The following is a 25,132-nucleotide window of genomic DNA, read 5'->3' as shown; positions in this document are numbered from 1 at the left end:
AATGACTTTTGAATCACTCTGTAAATAAATTATCCATTCGCTTCTCACCCTTAAGATCCCAGCCTCTCACCAGACTTTTCTACTTTTCTTGTAAATATGTTCTACTTTGTTTTGTTGCTTGCCTTTGAAGTTAAATGTTAAAGTCAGCGGCTGTATACATCCTCCCCATAGTGAGGCAAGGGCTGAAGCAGGCACTATGTTCCATTTTTTTAACCTTGAAATCAATCATCCATCCATAAAGAAGTCATCCTTAGCTATACTTTTTATGACATAAGATACATTTTATTAGTCTCGCAAAGCCAGACCACTTGCCTCAATCACTGTGGTCTGGGAGCACTCAGTATGCATTCGCTATGCACAGAAAACTGACCGAGAGAGAAAGAATCACAATATTGCAAGTTCAGATGTCTGGAAGGATAGCTTTAGCCATATACTGCCATATACAGTTTTTCAAAGTGTGCAAGGTAAACTTTATATGTATTATTGAAAACAAGCCTGGCTTTTTTCTCATTTTAGTCTAAAAAGCTCATAAGAATAAGGCTGACTTTTCAGCTAGGCAACAGTAGAGATAATTGTCATTTCCCTTTTCTTTAAACAAGCTTTAAACCCCTGTTCCTGTTGGTACTTTTTGGAATGGGCACTTCCATCATAAATTTTAAACTAGAAAAACACAACAGCTGTTTCACATTATCCAAAAAAAAGAATGCTTGCTACAAAGTCAGCCTTAATATTGAAATATACATATATATGTGTGTGTATATATATATATATATATATATATATCAAGGTAATAGCAGGCAAAGCAAATAATTGTACCCACCACAATCACACACACACAAACAAAACCATCTTTATGCTACCTGCACTCCTTCGTGGCTCTGAAGAATTTTAAAATATTATTACTGCTATAGTTAAATAAATAGCCACTATATTGCCACCAATTATTTATTATTAGCTGACAGTAACAAGCGGTGGAGGAGTTGTTCAATTCCTTTAGGAAAAGAACTCAGTATACATCAAGTTGTATTATTGGATAATTTTTCATATAGTCTCAAAAGTAAAACTAATTATTCTGTGCAAAAGATGTTCACCATCAGCATTTATTTGATTAACATTATTACTGCATATGTTTAAGGCTGAGCTACATCTATTTAATGTCCAGCATAATAGCCTATAAATCATATGTCTGTAATGGCTATCCTGTGAGCACCTGTGAGTATCTCTGAAAAAAGGTATTTTAAGTACATTAATGAAAAAAATCAGCTGACTTAAAAAGCTTGAGCAGTGTGTGACATGATTGACTGTCAATATTCACACGTGGGGATTAAAGATATTCTATGGTGGAGTGTTGCCAAACAAATGGTTAAACTTATTACATTAACCAAGTGATTTCACTGTTTACAGGAGATGGACATGCCCATAAAATAGAAACCGCTAGTTTCCTATGAAACAAACAGAGCATTCAGCAATAATGGCAGTAATTAAAGGATGGCTGCAAACAGGTGAGTACTGTCTGAGGTAAAAAGTGAGAAATCTCTTTACTTTGGTACTTTTAATTTATGCCTATTTTTTAGATTTGACAAAGCAATCACTGCTTTGTCAAATCCTACCTTTACTAGTAGTGTAAAGGTACACTACTTACCTTTACTGAGTAGTGTGAATGTTTCTTACAGACAAAAACTTCAAGTGACAGCCTAATCTCCACACATAGATCATGACAGCAAATGTCAAACTACATGTGTGTCCCAAATTGCATTTGCAGTGGAAATTAAAATGCCTGGGTGAATTAATAATTTATTTTAAGAACTTGGACATCCATTCTGCATTTGACATTTGACACATCCTTCTTTAATCACAGCTCTTATCTCCAGCTTGTCAAAAGTAGGAATCATGTTAATTATATTTGATGAAGATGCTATCCCTTTGGAGTGTTCTCGGTAATCCTTCACAGATAAGACTCTTACTGTCTTCTATAAAGGGGTGCCATCTTGAATCCCAAGGCCCTAAGCACAAGTTAGACTGCTGATGACAGAGACTGGGTTTTCATGGGATTTTAAGAGGGAAGCTGGTAAGCCACTTACATCCCACAAGTCTGAACATGAGGAGGGCTGCCAATTGCTCACCATTTAGATTTCCAAGAGCTGATTGCTGAGCTTCTGTGAAGTGTTGTGTCACAGATTTTAGTTTAAAAGTGCTATACACAAACTCGAGAGAAACACACGCACACACATACACACACAAACAAATACAAACCATCTGGCAAACTGCCACAAACCATGTAATTGCACGGTTGTGTGACTTCTGCATCCTGCAAACCAGCAGGATGCTTTTGTTTTTCTTTTTAGAGTTTCTGAACTGTTGCAGAGGTTACAAAAGGTTTTCTACAAGTAACTGTTTGTAGTAATGAAGCCTACTTAACAGCTGCCAGTATAGTTATAAGTTACTTCATTTGAGGGTTGCAGAAGACAGAAAAGGTAGTTTCATAATCACAAGCATAATATCTGAGTTCAGTGTATTTGTATCACACATTAGGGACAGAATAATAATAGTTAAATTCCTTTTTTTTTTTCACTTTGAGGGTCATAGTATCTGCTGGTTCGTTATCACCCTATCATGGGTCACCGGGAAGCTACGAGGTAATGTTTCTCCCGCAATAAAGCCTCTAGGATGTAAGGTAAATCAGCCAAGGTTAATAGTCATAGGTGGTAATGAGAAAACATGCTAGACAATGTGTGCGAGTAAATGTATGTATGTCGCGGTTGGTCAAGCCCCTGTAGTAAGACACAGGACAATGAGATGCCCTCAGAATACTGAAGTCATTAATCAACAGCTTATTATTGAACTGCACTGGGACATTTACACACTCAGATGTAAATGTGTACACATGGGTATTCAAGCCAACCGTGCACACAGTTATCATAAAAAAAACAGACAATGGTGAAGCAGCAGTATCTGTAGGGGTATAGAGACACAGAAGGAAGTAAAAAAGAAAAACAAAAAAGAGAAAGGTATACTTACACTTTATGTGCCCGTTAATCGTCACTAAACCTGACAATTATTTTCCATTGACCATTTGATTTGCCATTCAGTGAATTTTGAGCTGCACCTCATGTTGCCTCATGAATCTATTTATGACAATGTTAAACCAGAAACGCAATGAGTTTCACTCTTGAAACAGTCACCTCTTCAGCTTTAGCTAATTAACATGCTGCATAATTATCATTTAATATTTATCATTTAAATGTCAACTGTCAGGGCTGCAGGTGTTTTTGGATTACATGGGCTCGGTTGGTGCATATGCATTTCAGTGTGTGCATGTGTGGTCAAAATACATCATTATGCACCACCTGTTGGGGCAAGAGGTAGCCTGTGTGGCCTGTCACTCATCACTGGGCCATTTGGCTGATGAGAATGGATGGGAAATGGAAATGTCCTGACAGTCAGTCATTCCATGATAAACGCTTGAAGAATTACTCAGTATGTGAATGATTTTACTGAACAGCCTCTATTCACCCCATTACATGAAGACAATACCTTTTCCAGGGTTTTTTTTCCCATTTCCCTTTTCAAGGGCAAAATCATATTTATCCTTTAAGCATAGTTTCAAGAAACAGTGTTCTTCATGCCTACTCTGTCCTGCCTCAATGCATTCCTAACCCCGTTTCCAATTTTTCAAGCAAAACATTACCATCAATCAACCGCATACACATCTGTCCCCACTATCTTAGAAAGGTGTCACAAAAAGCTTTTGCCTGTTAGTGTGGGATGGAATCTCTTTGTTCCGTACAAGACAAAGATTTATAACAATTCACAGTCCGTCAGCACCAACTCCTCCTCCCCATCCACATACTTTATGCACCATCACCATCTGTGTCAGTCTGAAATGAAGAGAGTTGACTCGCCACTGATCTGTTGTGTCCAGTCTAAATCTGCGTCCAGCATGTTGGCCTCACTGAGCGTCTGTGGACATATGTGTGTGTGGGGGTGTGTGTGCAAGCTTTCATGTGTGTCAGTTCTGCGGCAGTGCCAGCACATGCCATGCATCATGAAAGAATGGAGGGCTGTATCTCTGCTGCCTCACACAGGACAAAGGATGCAACTGCAGGCTGCAGTTTCACGTCGTCCACCACATCTAAAACGTGGAGTAAATCTTGCACAAGCAGTTCTCCAGTGTCCTTCCCCCGTCCCTCAGGAAAGCTGATAACAGTGCTAGGGCTCCAGCTGTGTCTTCACTTATGTGTCCCATAAACACACAGAAGTGCCCATGCATACACACACGCACACACACACACACTCACACGTCCCTTTGATTCCCTGCTGAGAAGGTGGAGAATGAGTGGATATCACTGACATTTTCTCTCCAGGCAGTCCCAGTCAGGTCACTGCTGTAATGCGCATATGGATAGAAAAGGGGGTAAGTAAAAAAAAACGACAGCTGGGACGGCAATGTTAAGTACTTAAACTTAAAAGCATAACTCTTGCATCATACACTCAACTCAGCTGGAATAAATCATTAACCACTGATAAAAGATAATATGATACCAGAAAAAAACATAAATCAACATCTAAAGAAGTACTATGGTAAGTTGTGTCTTATCATAAGGCCTTTAATTCTACTTCCCATGCAACTAAGGGTTACTGAGATCAGGTGAGTTTGCATTGGAGCCAGCGAAATTCATATTCACCAGCTGTGCAGAAACATTTTGGCATTCTGAATCCATTTTTAATCAATTTAGCAATGCTATTAAAGAAATCCCCATTGCCGTGATGAAGTGCTGTGAATAAACTACTCTGACTGACCATTATGCCAGTGCAATATCCAGTGGTCCATGCTGTAGCTCAGTGGCACTTCCAATTCAGTGCATGACAAAGGCATCCGGAAGATAATTTACTATAAATTATAAATTTGTGCTGTGATTATAAGCACATTAATGCAGACTGGATCAATAAAACAAGCATGTTGTGCCCATTAATTGCTCCTACATGCTCTTTGGGCCAACTCTGCTATGACACATTATGACACATCACATCAGTCTGTCATGAAATCACCCACTCTTCTCTGGGTGCAACGAACTCTTCTACTGTGTAGCTTGGCTTATAAGCCACTAATAACTACATGATCAGAAATATTTGAGAAATGTTTCATTTAGTGTGTGATCTCACCTTAAGCCCAAACCAGGTAAATTAACGTTAGGAAGGTGAGAGTGTCCTTGAATATGTTCTGTACCATAAAAAGATCTGAGATCCTAAAAGATATGAAAACTTCTGGTGTAAATAATATAGTGAGTAGAGTCGTTCAATATGCTGAACTGCTGGAGAAGCCCGATTTCTTAGCAGGAAAAATGAAATAGTTCAAGGTAGCTGGTCTTTTTGACTAGTTATAGAAGGAAGCTTGAGCAAAAAGAAATCTCGAGATAAGGCATACACACAAAACTGAGCAGCACAAATCTTCACAGAAAATGACCTGCCCAAAAAAGCTGATCTTAGATCATTATAGTGTACTTACATAGCTGGTAAACAATGCAGCTAAGATGAATTCAGACGTATCATAGTGTAATCCTGCTGGATTACACACCCATTTACCACAAATCCTTTATGTCTTGCCTTTTCAAAGTAGCGGATTCACCTCCAGTATTTTCCTCCCTGTGCACCAGGAGCTCTTTGTTGGTTCCTGATGATCCCCAGTGACATGATCTATTCCATATCTCAGCACACAAATTACCGATTTTTATTTTTTGTTTTTGGTAGAGTTTGCGTGCATTTCATTCTGTCTGTAAACATGATTGCTCGAAAAGTGTCTAATGAATTCTGATAAAACTTTGCAGACGTGTAGATGTGTGTTAACTGTCCATTATCCATCAATGTCTTCAAGAACAACTTAATAATTTATTGGTTGAAATTTGACCAGAAAAATTAAAACTATGATTCTTACAAATGTGGTGTGTATTGTCAAGAAGTAGAAAGTACAGTATAAAGGTTTAAAATATCATGTCACGTTTGACCTCTGACCTCTCCTTCAAGACCAATACATTGATTAGTCCTATATATGGCTACTTAAAACTAAATTTTTATTGCAATTGCTTGTATGTAAAACATGTAGGCATATAGAGAATAATACATGGTGATTCTAAATATCACATTATTTTTGACCGTTGACCTCTTCTTCAAGGTCAAACTTTCATAAAATGACTTGTATCTCTAGAACTATGCTTGAAATTGTACTACCTTTGTTTATATTGGCATCATTTAAGAAATAAATATGATGCTACATCCGATCTCTGACTTACATTTCACATCTGCCTTACATAAGTTGATGTGCTAACGAAAGTCTTGTCAACAGAAAGAGAATGAAAGGCCCACTTAGTTAGAAATATACTGCATTATAATATTATCTAATAAGCTCAAGTTATTCATGTCCAGTTATTTACAAATAAATACCTATTATCCATCACTCAAGATCTGTCACGCTTTCCTTATCTGGTTTTACTGCACTACAAACTTCTTCAAAGAAGAAAAAAGATGACAAAATGTATATATGTATATACAAAATAATATTCCCTTAAAAATAAATACTGCCCACAGAGTCCCACCCACGGATCTATTACACGCTTTGCCATAATGCTGGGCTGGAAAGTAAGTGTAGTTTTCTTGTCGTTATTTCTTGTTTGCCTGGCCGTCTTTCGTTCTCCTTGTTTGGATCCTGTTTTGACCTTAAACATCTACTTGAACATTACACATCTTATTGCTTTGTAAACAATAGTATGACTTTATAAAAATGGATTGGGCTCTTTTCTACCGCTCCAGGCGTTCTTTGTTTTCCATTTATTTCATACAGTATGAACAACAGCTGAAGCTTTCTTGAGTCGAATCCATTATGCTTGAAGGCTGTTTTTGTTTTGGGTTTGTTTTTGTTTTTTTGTCAAAGTTACACTGTAATAGTGCTGCAAGATAATGACCCGCTGCCTATAATTAATAACTGCAGCACTGAGTGAATTCATGACAAAAACCATACAAGCAACGGGGAACATATACGTAAAAAAATATATTTAAAGTGCTGTCTATACAACAATAAAATAGTTCTTCAAATTATGTTACAGGAAACGCCACAGCCTATTTGTTGAGATATTGATCAAATTTCAATTTCTAGAGTTTAACAGCAGGGAAATAAATTATTCACTCCACCAAACATAGTATTGCTACAAATACCAAAGCATGGACAAAATCAGTACAAATATTTGATCTCCACATATAGTTTCTGGGGAGCAATACTGCTGACAGTCATATAGAGCTTTCCTTCTATTAATATGTGCAGGCATATTCTCGGTAGATTTACAGCAAAACAAACAAACAGTGTTGATAGAATATCAATCTCCTTTTTCCTTCTCCAGTGACTGTCCTTTGGGTATTCTAGCCGAGTTTGCTGTTTTGTTTGTTCACTTTTGTTTTTTAGGCCAGCATTTCATCATTTCATCATCCATCATGCTACAAGGCAGGATATAAAATCATTCCATCGACTGTGTGACAAAGAGCTTCATTCTTTTGCCTCTGAATGATGCAACTTTATCAATATTTACCAAACAGTGGGACGCTGAGTGCTTATACAAGCGGTGATCTATGATATTTCTATAATATTGCTGAGAAGTGAATTATGCTTCCTCAGTGGGTCCTGTTTTTCTCCCCTGCTCAGTAGGTAAGCAATGCAGATACTTCAGACAGCACCCTGATGCTAAAGACAAACCCTGACTGGATCTTTCTCTCGTATACTTTGTCTCTAGTAATTACTGGAGTGATCGTGCTGGATGTCCACATTCTACACCACTGAATAGCTTTTCTACTAATTCATTCACTGAACATGCAGCTCATTTAGACTACTCTTGCTTTTATTAATTGGACTTGGAGCTGATCTGGATTCTACTGAGCCGATCTGTTTGCCGCTACTTTGTCAATCTAGCCTATAAGTGCCTAAAGAAAGAGTAATTGAGCTGTTGATTTTCCTTATCATATTCAGAATTGGTAAAAGGCTAAGACTAACAGATGGTAGCCGTATTAGCTGTATGCTCTATGCAACCGTACTTACAATTAGTTGATGTTTAAGCTAAAATCCTAATTGTGCAAAGACGGTGATGTTGCAAATATTCTGCTGTTAAGCCAGAGTCACATTAAAGAAGAAACATAAAGGTGTTGTGCTGCGCATTACTCATTAGCTCTTTGTGGTGCTTTTCAGTACAGGACTCTTTGAACCCCCTCTGTCCTTGGTGCACCGCTGACATCCGCACATTAGCACTGAAGCAACACACACAGAAATAGAAGAGGCAAACAAAGGACATTTTTCAGCCAAATATACTGAATAACCCTTTTAGACTGACAGTATTTATCATTTTAGCATGCTAAGCTGAATCCAACGAAAACTGAAGAATTTTGACTGTGGGTCAAGGTGAATGATCAATAGGTAAGTTTAATCAGTTTACTAGATGTCCAGATATTTCACTAGATAGCACTTTAAACCTCCTCAAGGTGCCACAGAGCAAGGTCAAGGGATAACCAGCATATGCAGCTAATGCAATTCTGAGTTGTAAAAATATTTTAACCACACTCATCGTCATAGAAATCCACTGGCCCGTATTGTTAGTGGGGCTACAAAGACATACATCCTCATGTAAATCCACATGCACAGCTTTTCTGTTGACATTAACGGGGCAGTTTGAGTATTACAGCAGCTTATTTGCTGTTTATTGGCCTGACTATGAAAAACAAGGAGTATAAGGGCATCATTGTCCCAGTAGTTAGCAGTTATAGGATCTGCTGATATTCCCTTCCAGGAAGATATAGAGGGACAACAATAATTTGGATCAACCCTGAAATAGGTTCACTCACATATCTATTAACAGTCACAGAGATATTTAAAATGCAGTAGCTATGCATCAAGCCAAGTGAATTAAATATTGTGCATGCGAGGTATGTGCAGTAAAATGTGTATATAAATTTTTCGCTCCCCTTGGTAGCTTGTAGCAGTTTAAGCCAGACAGTTGTGCTCACCATGCCAGTTGATAGCTGACCAAATGAAACACGTGTCAGCAAGGTGGTTAAATTAGTCTTCCAAATTTTCCTTCTTCTCCTGCAGTTTCTGGCTGCACTCTTGTTAATCTATCCACCAACCCAGCTTCCTCTCCTTTAATCAATATTGTAGGATCATAGGGCTCTGCAGAGCTGTGTGCTGAATTTATGCATATGTTGGAGTATCTTATGTGTAAGTCTTCTGGAAGCTCTTCTATATATGCGGCAGGGTGTTTGACAGTGTTCCCCTATGAATCCTCAGCGTGCTGCCTGCTGTCCTGAAGGGAGCAACACAGTGAGCCAAACAGGTACCACCAAAGGCAAATGTAAAGCCACTTATGCACGGCTGTCCCTAAGCGAACATACATCTGGGAATGTACCTTTGAATTTCAAACCAGATACTCTCCTATGTGGCTCGGTGTGTATTTGTGTCTGTCTATTGCGTGTACACAATGCAGGCTCAGCAGATTCCAGCCTTCACAGACTATTGGCTTGTACAACAGTATTACTCTCCTCTTTAATATCTTCAGTTAATGTGAGTCTCTGGCTAATTGAAAAAGAACAAGTCTATGCCTCCCTGCAGCGCTTTTATAAGATGTTAAAGAGACACACACCCTTTCCGATGCAGGACAAACATCAGATGGCTTCGACTGTATGCAAGAAATAGCTTGCTCTTGGTGAATAAATCAATAAATTCTTTAGAGCAGAGGCACTCCACCAGGTGAAGCTGTGGTACCATTATTTCTTGCCAAGAGGGAACAGCTGATAAATCAAGAATATGTGGAGATAAAAACCACATATAAAGCCAGTGCAGAGCGTGTGTCTCCAGTGGCAGTGATTTACAGCAAGCTGAGCTAAACTGCTTACCGTCAGGAGCTGTAATGGATGCCAGCGTCTGCTCTTAATTTCTCTGGCTGGGGATAGATATTGCTGCTGTTATTTTCTCCCAGGGCGATTTCACTGATGTCTCCCAAGGTACCCTACTGTGTTATATTTAAGACATATGGGAGCAAAATGGTGCAATTAAAAATGTGCAGAAAACCTCTGAAATTGATCGCTAAGATAGTAAAGTTTTGGTTTCAATAAGCACAGAAATATATATGTAAATATTAATATATTTTTTTATTTTTTTTATTTTTTAAACATACCTATTGTTTCCCCTTTCTGTGGATGCCACGATGAGTCCCTAGAGCCAGGATAAGAAGAGACGAGCATTAGCGAGAGATGAGCTGGAAAATTTAAAGAGTGGGGAAAAATGGGTTTCGTTAATGATCAAATTTGTAATTAGTGTGTTGGGGTAAATCAGTGTGGGCATCTATGTGAAAAGTGAATAGGAAAAAAAAAACGTCCCTCCGTGTTTCACTGTCTTCACACGCAAATATTACTGTCAGCGGTTGCAAACATATTAAAAAAGGTCTATATTTAGTGTTGGTGCTGCAGCTTTCTGCCATCCCGATATGATAATCTGAAAAGCTGATGAATTTCAGAGCCGCAGTGATCATGCATATTCATGAAAAGTTATTTACAACTTGCAGGGGTTCTTGCATTTGGCAGTTCATCATGTGAAAGGCTTACATAAGCCAAATTATACCATACCATATAGACGTTCTGCAACAGGTTGGCCTTCAGATAGTGATCCCTCCTGCCATCTGCTGTTTATTGAGCCAATTGCAGCTTCTTAAATATCACTTTCAAACCGTTCAGTTATCTTTCCACTGTTTCCATTGTCTACAGATCGTTGCTTGCAAAACTATACACATCATTCATTTTCTCTATAGAAAAGGATATATATGACATATGTAAATGGATTTTACAATTGTAATTTCATCCAAAAATTTACTCACTATTTAATTTTTCTTCCACTGGACGAGCTGGAAAGTAATCAAGGACGATCGTGTCTCCACCCCACCATTTCCAGCACACGAAATCCTAGTGTAGTACCAAACTACACCAGCAGGTTTACAAGTGAGAAGGCCCTCTACAGTATCTCTACCTGTGCTTCTAGGATGATGCAACCATGGTTTCTATTTAATGCAGGTCTGTTAAATAACCAGTAGATGGCATCAGTAGTTTAAGATTAACACTTGTGGGCTCAGTGTAGCAGGTCAATTCTGCACGACTACTCCAAATTATGCTTTTCTTTTTAGCAAAAACACTGATCCAGTGGCGCAAATATTCAGTCGGTTGATTAGAATGTCAGCATTAATATCTATAAATGAAAGCTGATCTGTAGCAGGCCTATTATTTGCTTGTCCCTTAGGAAGCGATGAGGAAATACTATGAGCGGCCTCCTTCACCTAAAACTGCTAACGTGAAAAGTAAAAACAATGAGGGAAAAGATCTGGTCCGCCTGCAGCAGCTGTACCAGAACAGATAGATATGTCATTAAAGACACTTTTCATATAAAATTGCAACAAAGAAACTGCAGAAATCTCTCTCTAATGTAGTTTTGCGTCGTACATCACCTCTGCTCTATCAACGAGGCTTAAAGGGACAAACAATAAAATTATGCTCTAGTAGCCAGCTGGCATACTTCTAGCTCACTGAGACCGAGACGGACACTGCTAAAATGGCATCGGAAGGAAATTATTATTTCATTCTGTAAATGTTCTTACTTCATTACAATGAATAAATGAATGGACGAATGAATGAAACGCCAGGGCTTTTTTTCTATTCCAGAATGAATGAACGGCTATAGATGCCACCTCAGAGTGACACACCGGTCAACTGTGGCCGACTTCCGGGCCTTTTTGGTGGTCGTTAACTAGGTTTAGGGTCTTGCCTCCCCTCCCACACCCCACTGCTGGCTGACCGCTCTTTTGCTATTTTTATCCCCGTGGTGCTGTTTCTGTTTCCCAGCCAGCCAGCAGAGAGGAGAGCAGAGGTGCGGGCGTCTCTCATCACACCCACTTCTCTCTCTTTCTCTCTCTCTCTCTTTCTCTCTCTCTCTCTCTTTCTCTCTCTCTCTCTTTCCAAAAATAGCCGTGAGTCGTGATCAGCTCGTCCTTGAGAGAGAGAGAGAGAGAGAGAGAGAGAGGACTGTATTATTGCTTAGAATCAGAGGAGGGGTTATGGATTGATACAAATAGTCACCCCCGCCAAGCCAACCCCAGCGCAGGCTGAATTAATGTGTTGCTATTTTTGGGAGCCCCGTGTTTCCAGGGGAGACCTAATGACGCAATGACGTCAATGCGGGTCAATCGCAGACTGGAGGAATTGAGTGGCTTCCATTTGGGGCTTTTGCAGTATTTCCTACAGAAAGGATGGAAACGAGTAGAAAATGGAAGTATATTTCCTCCAAAAATGCATCGAAAATAGAGGTGAATCAAAATACAGAAGTGAAAATGATCACAGTGGCATCACGTCGCCCCAACCCTTCGAGCATCAGCGATAGTAAGGGAGGTGTGTATATATGGATGCTTTTTTTTCCTCCTCATCCACAGTGCATCTGTGGGATGGTACCTGCCAGTGACTAGCGTTGAGGAATAACATTTCTGAGAACATTTCTGTGTGTTTGATGTGCACATTGCCGGCTGTTTGTTTTTCGTATGATCCTTGTATGTATGTGTACGTATTGTGTTGTTTTTCCCTGCGTAACGCTATGTGCTTTCTCTCGCTCTGCCATAATTGCAGCTACATGTAAATTATACTGTGTTGTATTAGCATTTTCCTGTTACGTTTTTTGTTTTTAATGTTCTCCCAAGGGCTTTAGCTACACAATCCCGACCTATTCCAAGCGCTCGCATCTAGACGCACTGAGGTAACGAGCACCTTCTCCATCTCATTAAATAACACAGTTATTTGTCTTTTTGCTCTTGGCTTTCATTTGATTTTGTTCGTGTACCGCATTTATATCGAAATTGTTGGTCGCGATTTGCATGGCGGTAAAATGAATATCAGCTATTGTGGCTCAAGATTGTGCGCGTCATGGTTGCTTGCAGCTCGGCGACCTGCCGACGCGCGCGCAGCCAAACGTTGGTGATGAGTGGTGATTTCGTCTTTTCCAAAACTTTGAGTTCGCCTGTGGATCATCATTTGTAGTGAAAGTTTAAAGCATGCATAGTGTAGGTTCTCTCTCTCTCTCTCTCTCTCTCTGTGTGTGTGTGTGTGTGTGTGTGTTTCCCTCTCAAAGATCGACAACACATTATTAGACGAGGGTAATTTTTCAGTGGATAGGCTTCTGGACAGGTGACGTGTGTGTAGGCAGGATGAATTTACAGTGCAACCCCTTGCTACAACAAAAAGCCCAAGAGATTGATGTTGCATGCAGCAGTAAGATGGTTGCTTAAACAGACACACACACTTTTAGACAGACAGGCACACGCACATACACATTTGACTTGCACACATGCACAATGTCGTGAGTGGAGGAGAGGTGGGGGTGGGGTAGGTTAGGGCGTTTACCGGCAGGGCTGGTGTGAGGCTTTCAGAACCATGGACAGCTCACGTGAAGCTCATCCAGTGTGGTCTACCTTCTTCTGTCCGCACTGCCTGCAGCATCACTTCCAATAGAGCCTCATAAATACGCACCAGATGACTTTGCTTTTCATTGTTGAAAGTGTGTTATCATTGTAATAAATATATTTAACCCACAGGCCCTACACATGATCATATTTAATATTTTCTTTCCTCTGGAGATTTGCTAAATTGGCACCTGTGCCAAATGCTTTGAGGTGTAGTGGAAAACTTATTGAAAATGTTTATTAGCGTCACACATATACATATTTGTGATCATGTACCGTTTCACCTTTATGCCTGCTTGTTTTCTGAAGCAAGTGTGTGTACACGTTTTAACGTCACTTCACTTGAAATCCAGATTCTTCTCTGGCCTTGTGCCTCATTATAAATTAATGCACATTTCATTAAAAAATGTACCCAAATTCTCATCTTTTTCTCTTTTTTCTTCCATTTTTGAATCCACAAACAGTGCGTCATCTGGTACTTCTCGTAGAAAATCATGAATGGCTTTCACGCGCTCTGGGACTTTTCAGTGTTATTCACATGTGCACTAGTTTTACTGAATTGCCTCTTTTCACAGGAAAATGTGTTAATTTCAAATGCTCTCTTAATTTACGTTTTGCCAGTTGATAATGCAACAGACTGCCAGCCACTGGCTCTGTGTAAATGTAAGGTGTGGTGAATGTAAACCACAACAAGGGATCAAGTAGGTTGTGCAGAAATGAGTGTTCCATAAGTCTTGCAACTAAATATCTTTTCATGCACTGGTGGACATTTTAAAAGGAATAGCATTTGTTTGCTGAAAGGCTTGACAATATGATACATTTTCAATGTTTAAATGTTTGGGTGTGGAATATTGTCCTTTACAATCTATGCTCATAGAGTGTATATCTACACCAGTTCCATTTTATGTACATTAACATCTCTCTCTAGTCTTGTATATTTGACCTTATGCTTTTCAAACTCAAAATCAGCCAATAGCTCAACTCAAAGCACAAAACTGATATTTTTCACGTGTTATGTGTCTACTAGAGACCGACAACAATATCATTCTGTTCCATCTTGCTATTTTAAGGACATTAAAATCAGTTTATAAGCAAATGCAAAAGAAAGGAAACAGAATAATGAGCACTTATGGTGCAAACATTTGCATGACGTCAGAGTGTGGAACCTGCTGCTGATTTGATCATATTAAGCAATGACTTTAAGAAGAGATTTTTATTCTTGTAAACTGTAAAAACAATAGTCCTCTATATTTTAATAGTCCCTTTTTTGTTTTTCTCCATATCTACGGTCCTGCAAAAAGAAATGTGAAAATATACATGTACCATCAAGGGGGAATTCAGTTCACACTGAAGATTAATGCCCTTGCATATTTCATTTAAAGCTTTAGTTAATGTTTATTTATACAAACTAGATTAGCAAAGGCAGAAAAACAATTTGGTACTTATCACTATTCTTGATTGAAGCCGTACAATAAAGTATAAAGTTAATAATCTCTTTGAGAAATTTGTGATTCAATGAAAGACTTGAAGGAGGAACAAAACGTAAACTCTAAACAAATAATGATTTTGTGTATGTTTTGTTTTATCAGTAATTTGCATTCAGTCCCACTTATTTGTAACTGTGTGTTTCAGATACTGGACCAACTGTGTATGACGGTGACCATGATTGCAGCTGAGCGCTGTTGTTCTTTTCAGGTCTTTTTGCGGTCTGGGCTTGCTGTCATGTGTCTATCCAGGAAGCCCTTACCCCAAAAAGCATCTGCAAGGGATCCTTACATCAAAGACAATTTGCACACAAGTCTCATTTGACAATGACTCAGTTTGTAATGTAAGTGTATACAACTGTTAAAACAATGTTTCACTTGTAGTGCATGTTTAAGTAGTCATTTAGCAATAAAGTAATTATGGTGCATAATTTAAACCGTGTTAATTGTAAAAGAAATAAAAAACGCTGAGCATGAATCTAGTGGTTCACATATTGGTCTTCATTAAACCACAGTAGGACTGCTTTTTCTATGAATGGAATTGCCAAATTAAACTTTAAAATATAATTTACTCCCAAATTATTTAGAGTGATTGAGAACAAAAGCTTTCTATGTCCCGGATAGAGGCGTTACTACAGCTTTAAATGTGTCTTTTGTATTTTATAATTTCTCCAGAAGGTGGCAGCATTGCTCAGGCATTTTGATTAGAAATCTTACTAAACGCCATACAGAGGTTTTAAATTTAACTTCTTTTAATAAAAATAGCGAGCCACTATATCAGTCAACAGCTATAACTACACTGTGAGCTACTTGTAACATTTATGTACTCGAACATTGGTTTGAGTCACTTTACACTCACAAGAAAGTGAGACACTGCTGTATCTCGTAATACTGTTTTGTTTATTCTACAATTTGCGTCAGTGTAGAAAGTGAATAATATACTCCTCAACCTCCCACGTTAATAAAACACTTATGCTGAAATTTGTCACGTCCTATATATTACTCATTTCTGCCCCAATAATCAGTCTGTTGTTTGGTAGCGTGCAAAACAGGATAAAGGCTCAACTAAAAAACAGGTGTTGAACCAGATGTTTTATTAGTTCAGTGGAACAGTGATGGAGTTTTCCTTCTAGTGAAGTAAAGAAACACAAACAATTCCTTGTGTGCTGAAAAATCTTGCTTTATAGTTTCTTTGATAGAATGTTTGATTTCTATAAAATGTTTGATTTATTCACAGACTCTTAAAAATCAAAACCAGTAGCATCAATCTTTTAAACATCTCATTCTTATATCACAACAACAGGTTAGAAAAAAAATAAAGTGACGTTGTACTTTTTTTTCCACCATGATTTTCTTAGTGGTACAGATGTGGTAAGATATTGCCATACACTTGTCACATCATTGTAATTGGGGTTTTTTAACGATTTGTTTGAATTGTTGTTGTTCCAGGGTGGAATGATTGTGCATCGTACATTTTAATAACTTTTTAAAACACAAGAACTGGGTGCAGAAGTTTGACTGTATTTTGGATGGATCTCTAATTCACACAGGGTTAAATATATAAATACAGGTAACCTTAGCTGCACCTCAGTCTCACACATTTGGCAGCCATTGACAAGCTCATGGCATAATTCAATCTGGATATTTGACCACTCTTTTTGTCAGAATTGATAGAGTTTTACATTCAAATAGGTTGATTCCTGGCTTTTAAGCATAGTCCAAAGATTTTCTATATGGTTGGGGGTTGGAGCTTTGGGATGGCCATTCCATAAGCTTAATGTTAGCCTGCTTTATCCATTAAAAAACACACTCACCTTTAATTCAAACATACCTCCTGTCATTGTGGGCAAATAGCGCCATTTTTGTCTCATCTAACCCTAAAACCTTTGTCCAGAAGGCCAGGGCAATGTAAAACTGGTTTCACTGTGTTCAGGGACATATGTGTTCCAGCAGTTTCCAGTTTATGGCAGTCTTTGGCCTTAGTGGTTCCTGAGTTGCCCCTGAACATCCTAAAAAAATTTCTCTCAGGTGAAGGTGACCGATCTGAAAAACTTAGATACAATGTAATGGAATCTGCACGTGTTTAGAAATTACAGAATATAGAATAACAGACATTCCCAACAAGAGTAAACCTGCAGTTTTCACTGAGTTAATCAGGTTTTCCATTGTTCCAAGTGTTTGTCAGTTCAATGAATGCTGTCAAAGGCACCCTTTTTATGCTGGCAAACAGAAACTATCAGCTGTGGTCAGTCATGATCACTAATGAGAAGTTAACAAGACGTCGACAGACATTGCAGAACCTTCAGCACCACATATTAAAAGATTTAAGTGAGTGTATGTATATACTCAAGCCTGTGTGTATACTTTCGATAGTTTGTTGAGAAAAATCCACAATAAATTTAAGTTATTAAAGATGTATGGAGTGCAACCGTTCCACTGTGGGGGAAAAACAGTTCAATGAATCATTAAAAGCCCATAATTACCTTGACTTTCAAGCCATTGGTGACTGTATCTGAACTTCTGTCCACAACTGCTTGTTGTTTTATGTCCCAATATGATGAAATTACAGTCAATGTAGATAAGTCCACAAAATAATTACCAAATAAGTGCATGGAAGCATTTCAAGAAGATTGGAGGAAATGTGGTTTAAGGCACACATGCTGTGAAATGAGATGCAGTTTGGAAAATTCAAGCTCCAAAACAATGAGAATAAACATTTCTGTAAAGTAAGAGACATTTAGAAATAAACTGAACTTTACAGAACAGATAATGGAACTTTTGTCCCAAGTAGTAGTACTATTTTTACATGTCTTAAAACATCTCTGAAAGACTTGAACCAACAAAACACAGTTTTACTGCAGCGTTCTCAGGGTCAGCATCAAACCAGGAGTCATTATTTGAAAATAAAATTGGCTAAACTCAATCTGTTGATGTCGGCGGCAGAAACCAGAAATTTCCATTTCCATCTGCCACTTCATTAGGAACACCTATTAAACTGGTTGTACTGAAAATATCTAATCAACCAATCACCTGCAGGAATTCAAAGCATTTTTTTTTTTCATGCAGACACAGTCAAGAAAACCTCCAGGACATCAAGCCAAGCATCAGAATGGGGGCAAAAAGGCATGGTATGGTTGCTGGTACCTGGTGGGCTGGAGTATTTCAGAAACTGTTGATCTACTAGGATTTTCCTATACAACTATCTCTTTACTGAGAACGGTCTGATTAAGGGAAAATGTGCAATATATGAAACATAAAATATAAAAATGTTGATGCCAGAAGTCAAAGGACAATTCACTAGATTGCTTTGAGCTGATAGGAAGGCAGCAGTAAGTCAAATGGCCACTTGCTACAACCAAAGTCCGCAGAAGAACATCTCGGAAAGTATAATACATCAAACCTTGAAGTAGATATGTTACAGCAGCAGAGGACCACACCTGATGCCACTTCTTTTAGCTAAAAAAGGAAAGTGAGGATACAAGGTTGTCACACAAGGTTATTAAAATTCAACAACAGAAAAAGGTCTGATGAGTTTCTAGTTCTGCTGCTACACAATAAGACCCAAATTTGTTGTAAATACACTGAAAGGATGGATCCATCCTGCCTTGCATCAACAGTTCAGGTTGGTGGTGGAGGTGTAACAGTGTGGGGGGATATTTTTTGCCACACTTTGTGCCCTTAGTACCATTTGAGAATCATTTAAATGTCACAGCCTATCTGTGTATTGTTGCTGACCATGTCCCTCTGTTTCCTGCAGCATGACACACCATGTCACAAAGCTAAAACCATCTCAGACTGGTTTCTTAAACATGACAGTGAGTTCACTGCATCCAAATGGCCTCTAAAGTTCAGATCTCGATCCAATAGAGCACTAGATGTGGTGGAGTGGAAGATTCTCATCATAGACGTGCAGCCAACAAATCTACGGCAACAGTTTGATGTCATTGTGTTTTTAATATTCCGGGAGAAATCTGGCAGCTGCTTCTTGAGAAACTGAAGTGTGAGCTGTAGATAAGTCAGATTCAAAAGAACACACCATTTTCCCTTGTTTTGAATCCTCATGTTGTGACCATCTGAATAGCGGTCATCTGTATCTCATTTGTCTGTGGAGAAGACCAAATTCTGGCGATGTATGAACAGTTCTGTAACAGGAATATCCACAAGAAAAACTCTCAGAGGGATTGCAGGATTCTTTTCTTTGTTTTTTTAATTAACCCTAAATCACACGAGACTGCACCCAAATCCCTGGTTAGGTTTTTCCTTTTCAACCATGTATGTGTAAAAGAAAAATGTCAAGAATGTATTGTTTGCCTTTGTTGATTTTGATTTTTTTTTAAACTCAGCAAACATCGAATCATTAATTTTTAGGACTAATGTATAAGCAACATTGCCGTACCTTTATTTTAAGTGCAGAGAAACATTTGCAATGGGAGACACTTCTTGATGTATAGCTCCACATCACATCACAAGTCATTAAAAACATGCACATGGTACTTCCTACCAGTACTGGCCAACAAGAGATCCATTCTTAACATGATTTCAGTGTTAAAAAATGAAATGACAGATTCCACAATATAGTTATCTGTAACTTTCTCGTGTTTTTCTAACAGCTGTTCAGCACTTTTGTCAGTATTTGTTGTTTTGAAATGTTTGTTATAAATAAGCTTCATAAAAAATTAAACAAATTACATAAATGGCGAGTGTTTCACTTTTAGTGAATCAAATTTTGAATCAAGTAATATCCTTAAAATTTACTGAATAATCAGCTCTCAAAGATCATGCAGTGTAAACACCACATTCTACTTTATTCTAACTTTTGTTTATACAGTTTGAACTGTAAATAAAAAGAGGACGTGTGTTCTTTTAACTTTTGCCCGTTGTGAAATTCACACTGTAAGACAAGTGGTCTAAGATGAGGCCAATAATGTGGCAGTGGATGGATGAACACACATATGGCTGGATGGAGCATGTTGCCTATAAACTTGTAATTCCATAATTGCAGGCGTTGCAGCTATGGAAACAAAATAAACCTTTTTTCTTAGATTGTGTATATTTTAGTTTTAATCAACTTGCATTTCCAGTAGAGAGGTTCAAGCAGCTGCTTTTTTTCTCTTTGGACAGGAAGGCTTGAGCAATACCACAACATGTGGTTTTAATTGTGAATCAAACAACACTGTAGTCTGGATCAATGTGTGAGTACTCAAAACATCAGTAATCAGAGTTTCATGTTTTTATACAAACTTATTAACTAAGACCTTAGTGTGTCTCTGTGGTCTGCAGCACGGACTGATTGTAGGTGTAAGACATTTAGACCTGTATATGAGCATGAATTATTTGTAGCAAAGTATCCCATAGCACAAGAGGATGCTACAAAATAATGTGACACATTTAGCATTCCTTTAGATTTTCCTTTAGAAATAGATTTGAGTAAACAATCAGATCACAAAGCAACTAGATTAATTAAACTTTGAGTGTGTAATGATAAATACATTTGTACTCTACAGAAAACAGGACAAAACAGGAGTAAAACTCGGTTGCAGTAACTTGACTGAAACCTTAACAATGCACACACTACACTACACATGTTTTATTTAACAAGCACAAAAATATAAAGCCTCTTGATAATAGGCTGATGGGAAAGAGCATCAGTTACCGACAAACCCTAAAATCTTTTTGGGCATTGCATAACCTGTCACCACTTATAGTCTGCCTGAATTCACTTTACAATAGGTCACTTCTAATTTTATTTGCAGTGCTGGAAGTAGTGTAAAACAGCACTTGGTGCTATCCTTCCCAAACTTGTTATTCTCTTGAAGATCTTGCTCGCTTTGCCTCTGTTTCTGCAGAAATCTGTGATGCTCTGAAGTTACACAACAAAATAAATGCTGATTCAGATCTTTTCAAACAGCCCATTGTTCTGAATGGCAGCACATGCAGGATCAATGAATTTGAATTCCCGTCATTCCTATGAGTCATCCAGGCAATTTCCTGCTGAGAGGAATTCCTGGTTTTCATCTAGCATCTGGAAAAGTAATTTGACACTGTGCTGAGGCAGAGCTACTAGGACAGGTCAGTAGTTTTGCTTTTCCTAACCTTAAATGTATATGCTACCTGCAGTATTACTACACGTGTACATGTGTAAAAGGCGGGCGCTCACTTTCTCTGAAGACTGTGACTCATATTCTCCCATAAGTGATGCGATACAGAGGCATCATGAATTATTAATGAAGGCTTGCGGTGTCCCTCTGTCATAGCTCAGGAGGCAACTTCTTGTCCCACAGATGACAGACACACAACTGCATCTATTTTTTGGGGGGAGGGGGGTTTAATACAGTCACAAACGCTCAAATATGCATCTTTGCTATTTGGAAATAATACATGCACAAACTGTGGACTAAATAAACAAAGATATATACAAACACCAGCAGAGGAAAATTTCTTTGAGTCATCCTTTTTAGGATAATTTGTTTGCAATTGAGAAAAACCATAACCACTCTGAGTAACAAGGTTGATATAAAGATAACAGACGCATTTGTTTCCAAACTTGCAATTTATTTTGTTTCCTGTATACAGAGAGTTCACATACTGGCAGACAAAACTCATAATTTAAAAGCTTTAATCCACAACAGATGTTAGAGAAACTTTTTTTTTTTTACTTACCAAGCAGAAACCTGCTCAGTAACTGTTACCACTTGGCAGTTAGATAGTTTATATCATTCCTTCTAGTCTTTCATGAATAATACGCTGTTCCCGTTGAAAAAGCAGGACAATGTCACACATTTGTCTTTCCCAGAAATACGTCCTTTCCCCCCTTTTTTCCATCAATTTTCACATTCTTTTACATATCTGTTTATTTGACCCCAAATTTGGCATTGATTTTAATCTCTTTATGAGACCTCATGAGCATAAGATGGTTTTACTGTAAGTTACCTTGAGAGAAAAGCACAATTACCATCATGCCCCTGTGTTTTTCCCTATGGATCAAACACACGATGGTTCTTGGACTCTCTGACCCTTTTTCTTTTTTCATTTTTGTTTCAGAGAAACGAAACATGCTCTGCACACCATCTCCCCTCCTTAACATCTGTTTCTAAAAATAACTCTTTTTAGGGGAAAGGGGCCTTTAAAACATTTTTCCAAGAAGAGCACTGACTTTGAGAAACATGGACATAACTGTGTTTGAGCGCGACATCTAAAGTGCTGAGAAAAGGAGATGCTGATAATTAAGTTGCCGCCCACATGAACTCGTATATTTCACATTAAACAGAAACTTTTGTGGAAATCTGGCACCAAAAATAATGTAACTGTAAATTGTAATTTGATGGATGAAAGTGTATTTGCTGAAAGCTGCTACAGACTGTCAGTCACACTAAATACATTCCAGGATAATTGCTACCTCAAATATTCTGCGATCGCCACACTGCTTTAGTGGCTTTAAAGATTATAATGTTCACATAAACATGAACCAAGGTGCATTGAACAGCTTATTCAAGTTGCAGTGTTTGGTTTTATTTATTATTTTGGATCTTACTGCTTAATCACACAGTGACCTGGTTACATTTCTGAAGTCATCAAACAAGTTCACAGTGTAAATCCACTCTGTTACCTCACTTTTCCATTTAAACCGTGTGATTTTATTATTTTCAGTTATATTCTTGCTTATTGGTAAATTCAAAAGTGGAATTTCTCATATGATGCAATGTCATAAAATGACACTGTGTCAGTGCAGGATATGACATATGCAGTGAGTCAAGCAGTAAAAAGTTTCTTTGCACCTTGGGTGCTGCGATACCTTAAAGTCTGCATATATGTATGGATATACACACGTTCGACAAAAAAATGACGAATGTCTCCAAGAGGTAAGAAAGTAATAAAATTACTTCATTATCACTCAAAGCAACTCATAGACTTATCTCTAAATGATGAATGTGTCATAGGAAAAGTGTCCGAAATGTATTGCGCATTCAACTTCTCCCTGTCTGATGCAGTACCACCAGCAGATTTGGGGGCATGATAAGGAGAGGTAACTGAGGGGGCGGATGCGGGGGGGAATGGGGGGTCGGAGAGAGAGGTGAGTAAGAGATGAGTCAACAGCTCTGCAATATAAGATGTCCTGATGGAGCCTAACAGTGGCATACTCGCAGACACCAAACCAAGGTAAGGTCAACTCTCTGCTCCTCTTTGCACGGCTCATTCACCTTAATCTCACAGGGGCGAATGTCTTTGTTTCTAAGTCTGTGTCAACTATCAGACTTGTGGTTTCTCCATTCATGAGTGCAGCTTTCTGATGATATTAAATTTAAAATGTGTAGTGAAGGATGTCAGCGACGACAAAGTTTTTATAGAGAAATTCTTGCTTATTAGTTACATGTGTTTTAACTGAAGTTAAAGTTTAGAGGGTGTAAAGGAAACTTGTACTTTCTTTTACTGTTCTCAGAGAATTTTGGTAACATTTTGGAAAACTGGAGAGACTAATTGCGGGAGCCAAAATCAGTGATCTTTGTACCTGTTATACAGCCAGAAATTCACAGGTGTCTCTATCACAAATATTTGCACCAAAGAGGTTGAGTAAATTCCTGGCAGGAAGCATGTGTACAAACATCTGTAATGTGATTAGATATAGATAGGAACTCATCCAGCTTTTTTTAGTGAGATGATATAGTGAAAGAGAAAGAAAGAAAAGGATTCTTTATCTCTAATCGTTTAATTTTCCATTCCTCTCCTAGGAACACCATCTTCTTTCTTTGTTCTTTACAACAGTGGAAATACACAACGCTATGGACTACGGTCTGGTGCTCCTGTTTTCTCTGTTTCAAACTTTAAGCATGGGCACAGCAGCTCCTTTGCCGGTGGAAGTAGTGACGATGAAATCAAAAGTGAAGTGGATGGCTGAACAGCTGCTGGTTAGGCTGGACAAAGACATACAGGTAGATATAGTTCTGTGTACAAAGACAGAATTTATAGTGTTTGAAAGAGTCGATGTGTTATTAACCCTAATGCGTTCGCCTCCCAATTAAAGGTCCCAGTCAACTGGACTCTCAACCCACCTGCTGATGATTTGGATGGAACTTCCTCCATAGTGACGGTCTTGAATGGTTACAACAGCCTGATCTCGGACACCTTTAACGGGGTCTCCCAGATCAAGTACGACATCTCTTCACTGACAGGCTACATTGATCCGTGGAGGCAGAGGCACTGCAGCCAACAGCGACCAAAGCCTGAAGTACCAGGGCCACTGCAAGAGCTACAGAGCCACAAAGAATTCATTCACACCGTGGGCATCGAGGCGCTCATGAGAGTGAAGGAGTTTCTAAATCGGCTGCTGAAGAACCTGGATCAGCTGGAGACTTGCTGAAGGATGTACATCAGGACCAGTATTTCCAAGCTATCGCCCTGATTGTTGGACAACATTTGTAAAGTCTCCATCAGCGATGCCTGACTTAACATTCTGAGTTGTCCACGTTGAAAACTTGATAATGTTTTGAACTGAAATTATTATTGAACAGGCACTTATTTATATACACTGTGTATTTATTTATATATGGTAATTAGAAGATATGTATTTTGTAAAATAATGTTTTTTTTTACCACAGCAACACAAATGTTTCAGGAGAAATTTTAAATGACACAAAAGTAAATCAGCTGTTTACAAGGTTTGTACTATGACACTGCTGTTGTGTCAACAAAGAGCTCTGAGTGAAGAATGTGTTTCCCATTAAGCCAGTCATCAAGCTGACTCAGCAGTGTAGCATTAAAACTGGAGGATATGTCATCCTTGAAAATTCCTGACAACCAACCTGAAACTTGCCAAGAAAGCCGCATGATGTTTGCATGAGAGCTGGAAGAATTGGGGAGGAGAAACTTTACTTCAGTGCAATATCACATCTTCCAAAAATGTCTATTTATATCCACGGATGACACGTTATTTTGCTGTGCAGCTGGCACTATTTTTGTTGCAATAAAATATCAATAAATTTTTTAACAAACTGATTTTTGGTGTTGTGTGAAGTTCTCTCACTTTTGTCTAGTGGATTTAAGATGAAATCAGAATAATCAGAATGAAATGAAAAAGGCACGTAGAGCAGGTTAATGTATAATTTCATCGTGGGTGTTCATCTCTTGCTACACTTG

General features: G+C 38.4%; 2 protein-coding genes across 6 annotated transcripts in view; one reads left to right on the top strand and one right to left on the bottom strand.

The window, feature by feature from the left end:
- The window catches only part of LOC146382537 (uncharacterized), an 81,302-nt gene extending 70,315 nt beyond the window's left edge, over positions 1-10,987 (bottom strand). For 4 of the 5 annotated variants that reach the window (XR_014800655.1, XR_014800653.1, XR_014800654.1 and 1 more), the window contains exons 1-3: positions 10,899-10,987; positions 10,203-10,240; positions 9,922-10,037 (exon numbers count right to left, since the gene is read on the bottom strand). The gene's annotated coding sequence lies outside the window, so the exon portion shown is untranslated. Of the gene's footprint in view, positions 1-9,921; positions 10,038-10,202; positions 10,284-10,898 lie in introns of all 5 variants that reach the window. The other variant, XM_084933253.1, reaches the window with a different exon arrangement.
- Positions 10,988-15,257: 4,270 nt separating this feature from the next.
- Positions 15,258-24,991, top strand: lepa (leptin a). Its single transcript, XM_084933251.1, has 3 exons — positions 15,258-15,345; positions 18,068-23,928; positions 24,021-24,991. Exons 2-3 carry the CDS (start codon positions 23,779-23,781, stop codon positions 24,354-24,356), a joined length of 486 nt encoding a protein of 161 aa, XP_084789377.1. The 5' UTR covers positions 15,258-15,345; positions 18,068-23,778; the 3' UTR covers positions 24,357-24,991.
- Positions 24,992-25,132: the final 141 nt, after the last annotated feature.

The sequence above is a fragment of the Perissodus microlepis genome, chromosome 7, assembly GCF_051167445.1.
Source record: "Perissodus microlepis isolate ML-2025 ecotype Zambia chromosome 7, ASM5116744v1, whole genome shotgun sequence".
Lineage (NCBI taxonomy): Eukaryota > Metazoa > Chordata > Actinopteri > Cichliformes > Cichlidae > Perissodus > Perissodus microlepis.
The sequence above is the reverse complement of the archived record's forward strand: the minus strand, read 5'-3'. Positions and strand labels throughout refer to the sequence as shown.

Coding starts and splice junctions, on each gene's coding strand:
- lepa (XM_084933251.1), top strand. CDS start 23,779: ATGGACTACGGTCTGGTGCTCCTGTTTTCTCTGTTTCAAACTTTAAGC. Junction 23,929..24,020: donor GGCTGGACAAAGACATACAG/GTAGATATAGTT, acceptor TCCCAATTAAAG/GTCCCAGTCAACTGGACTCT.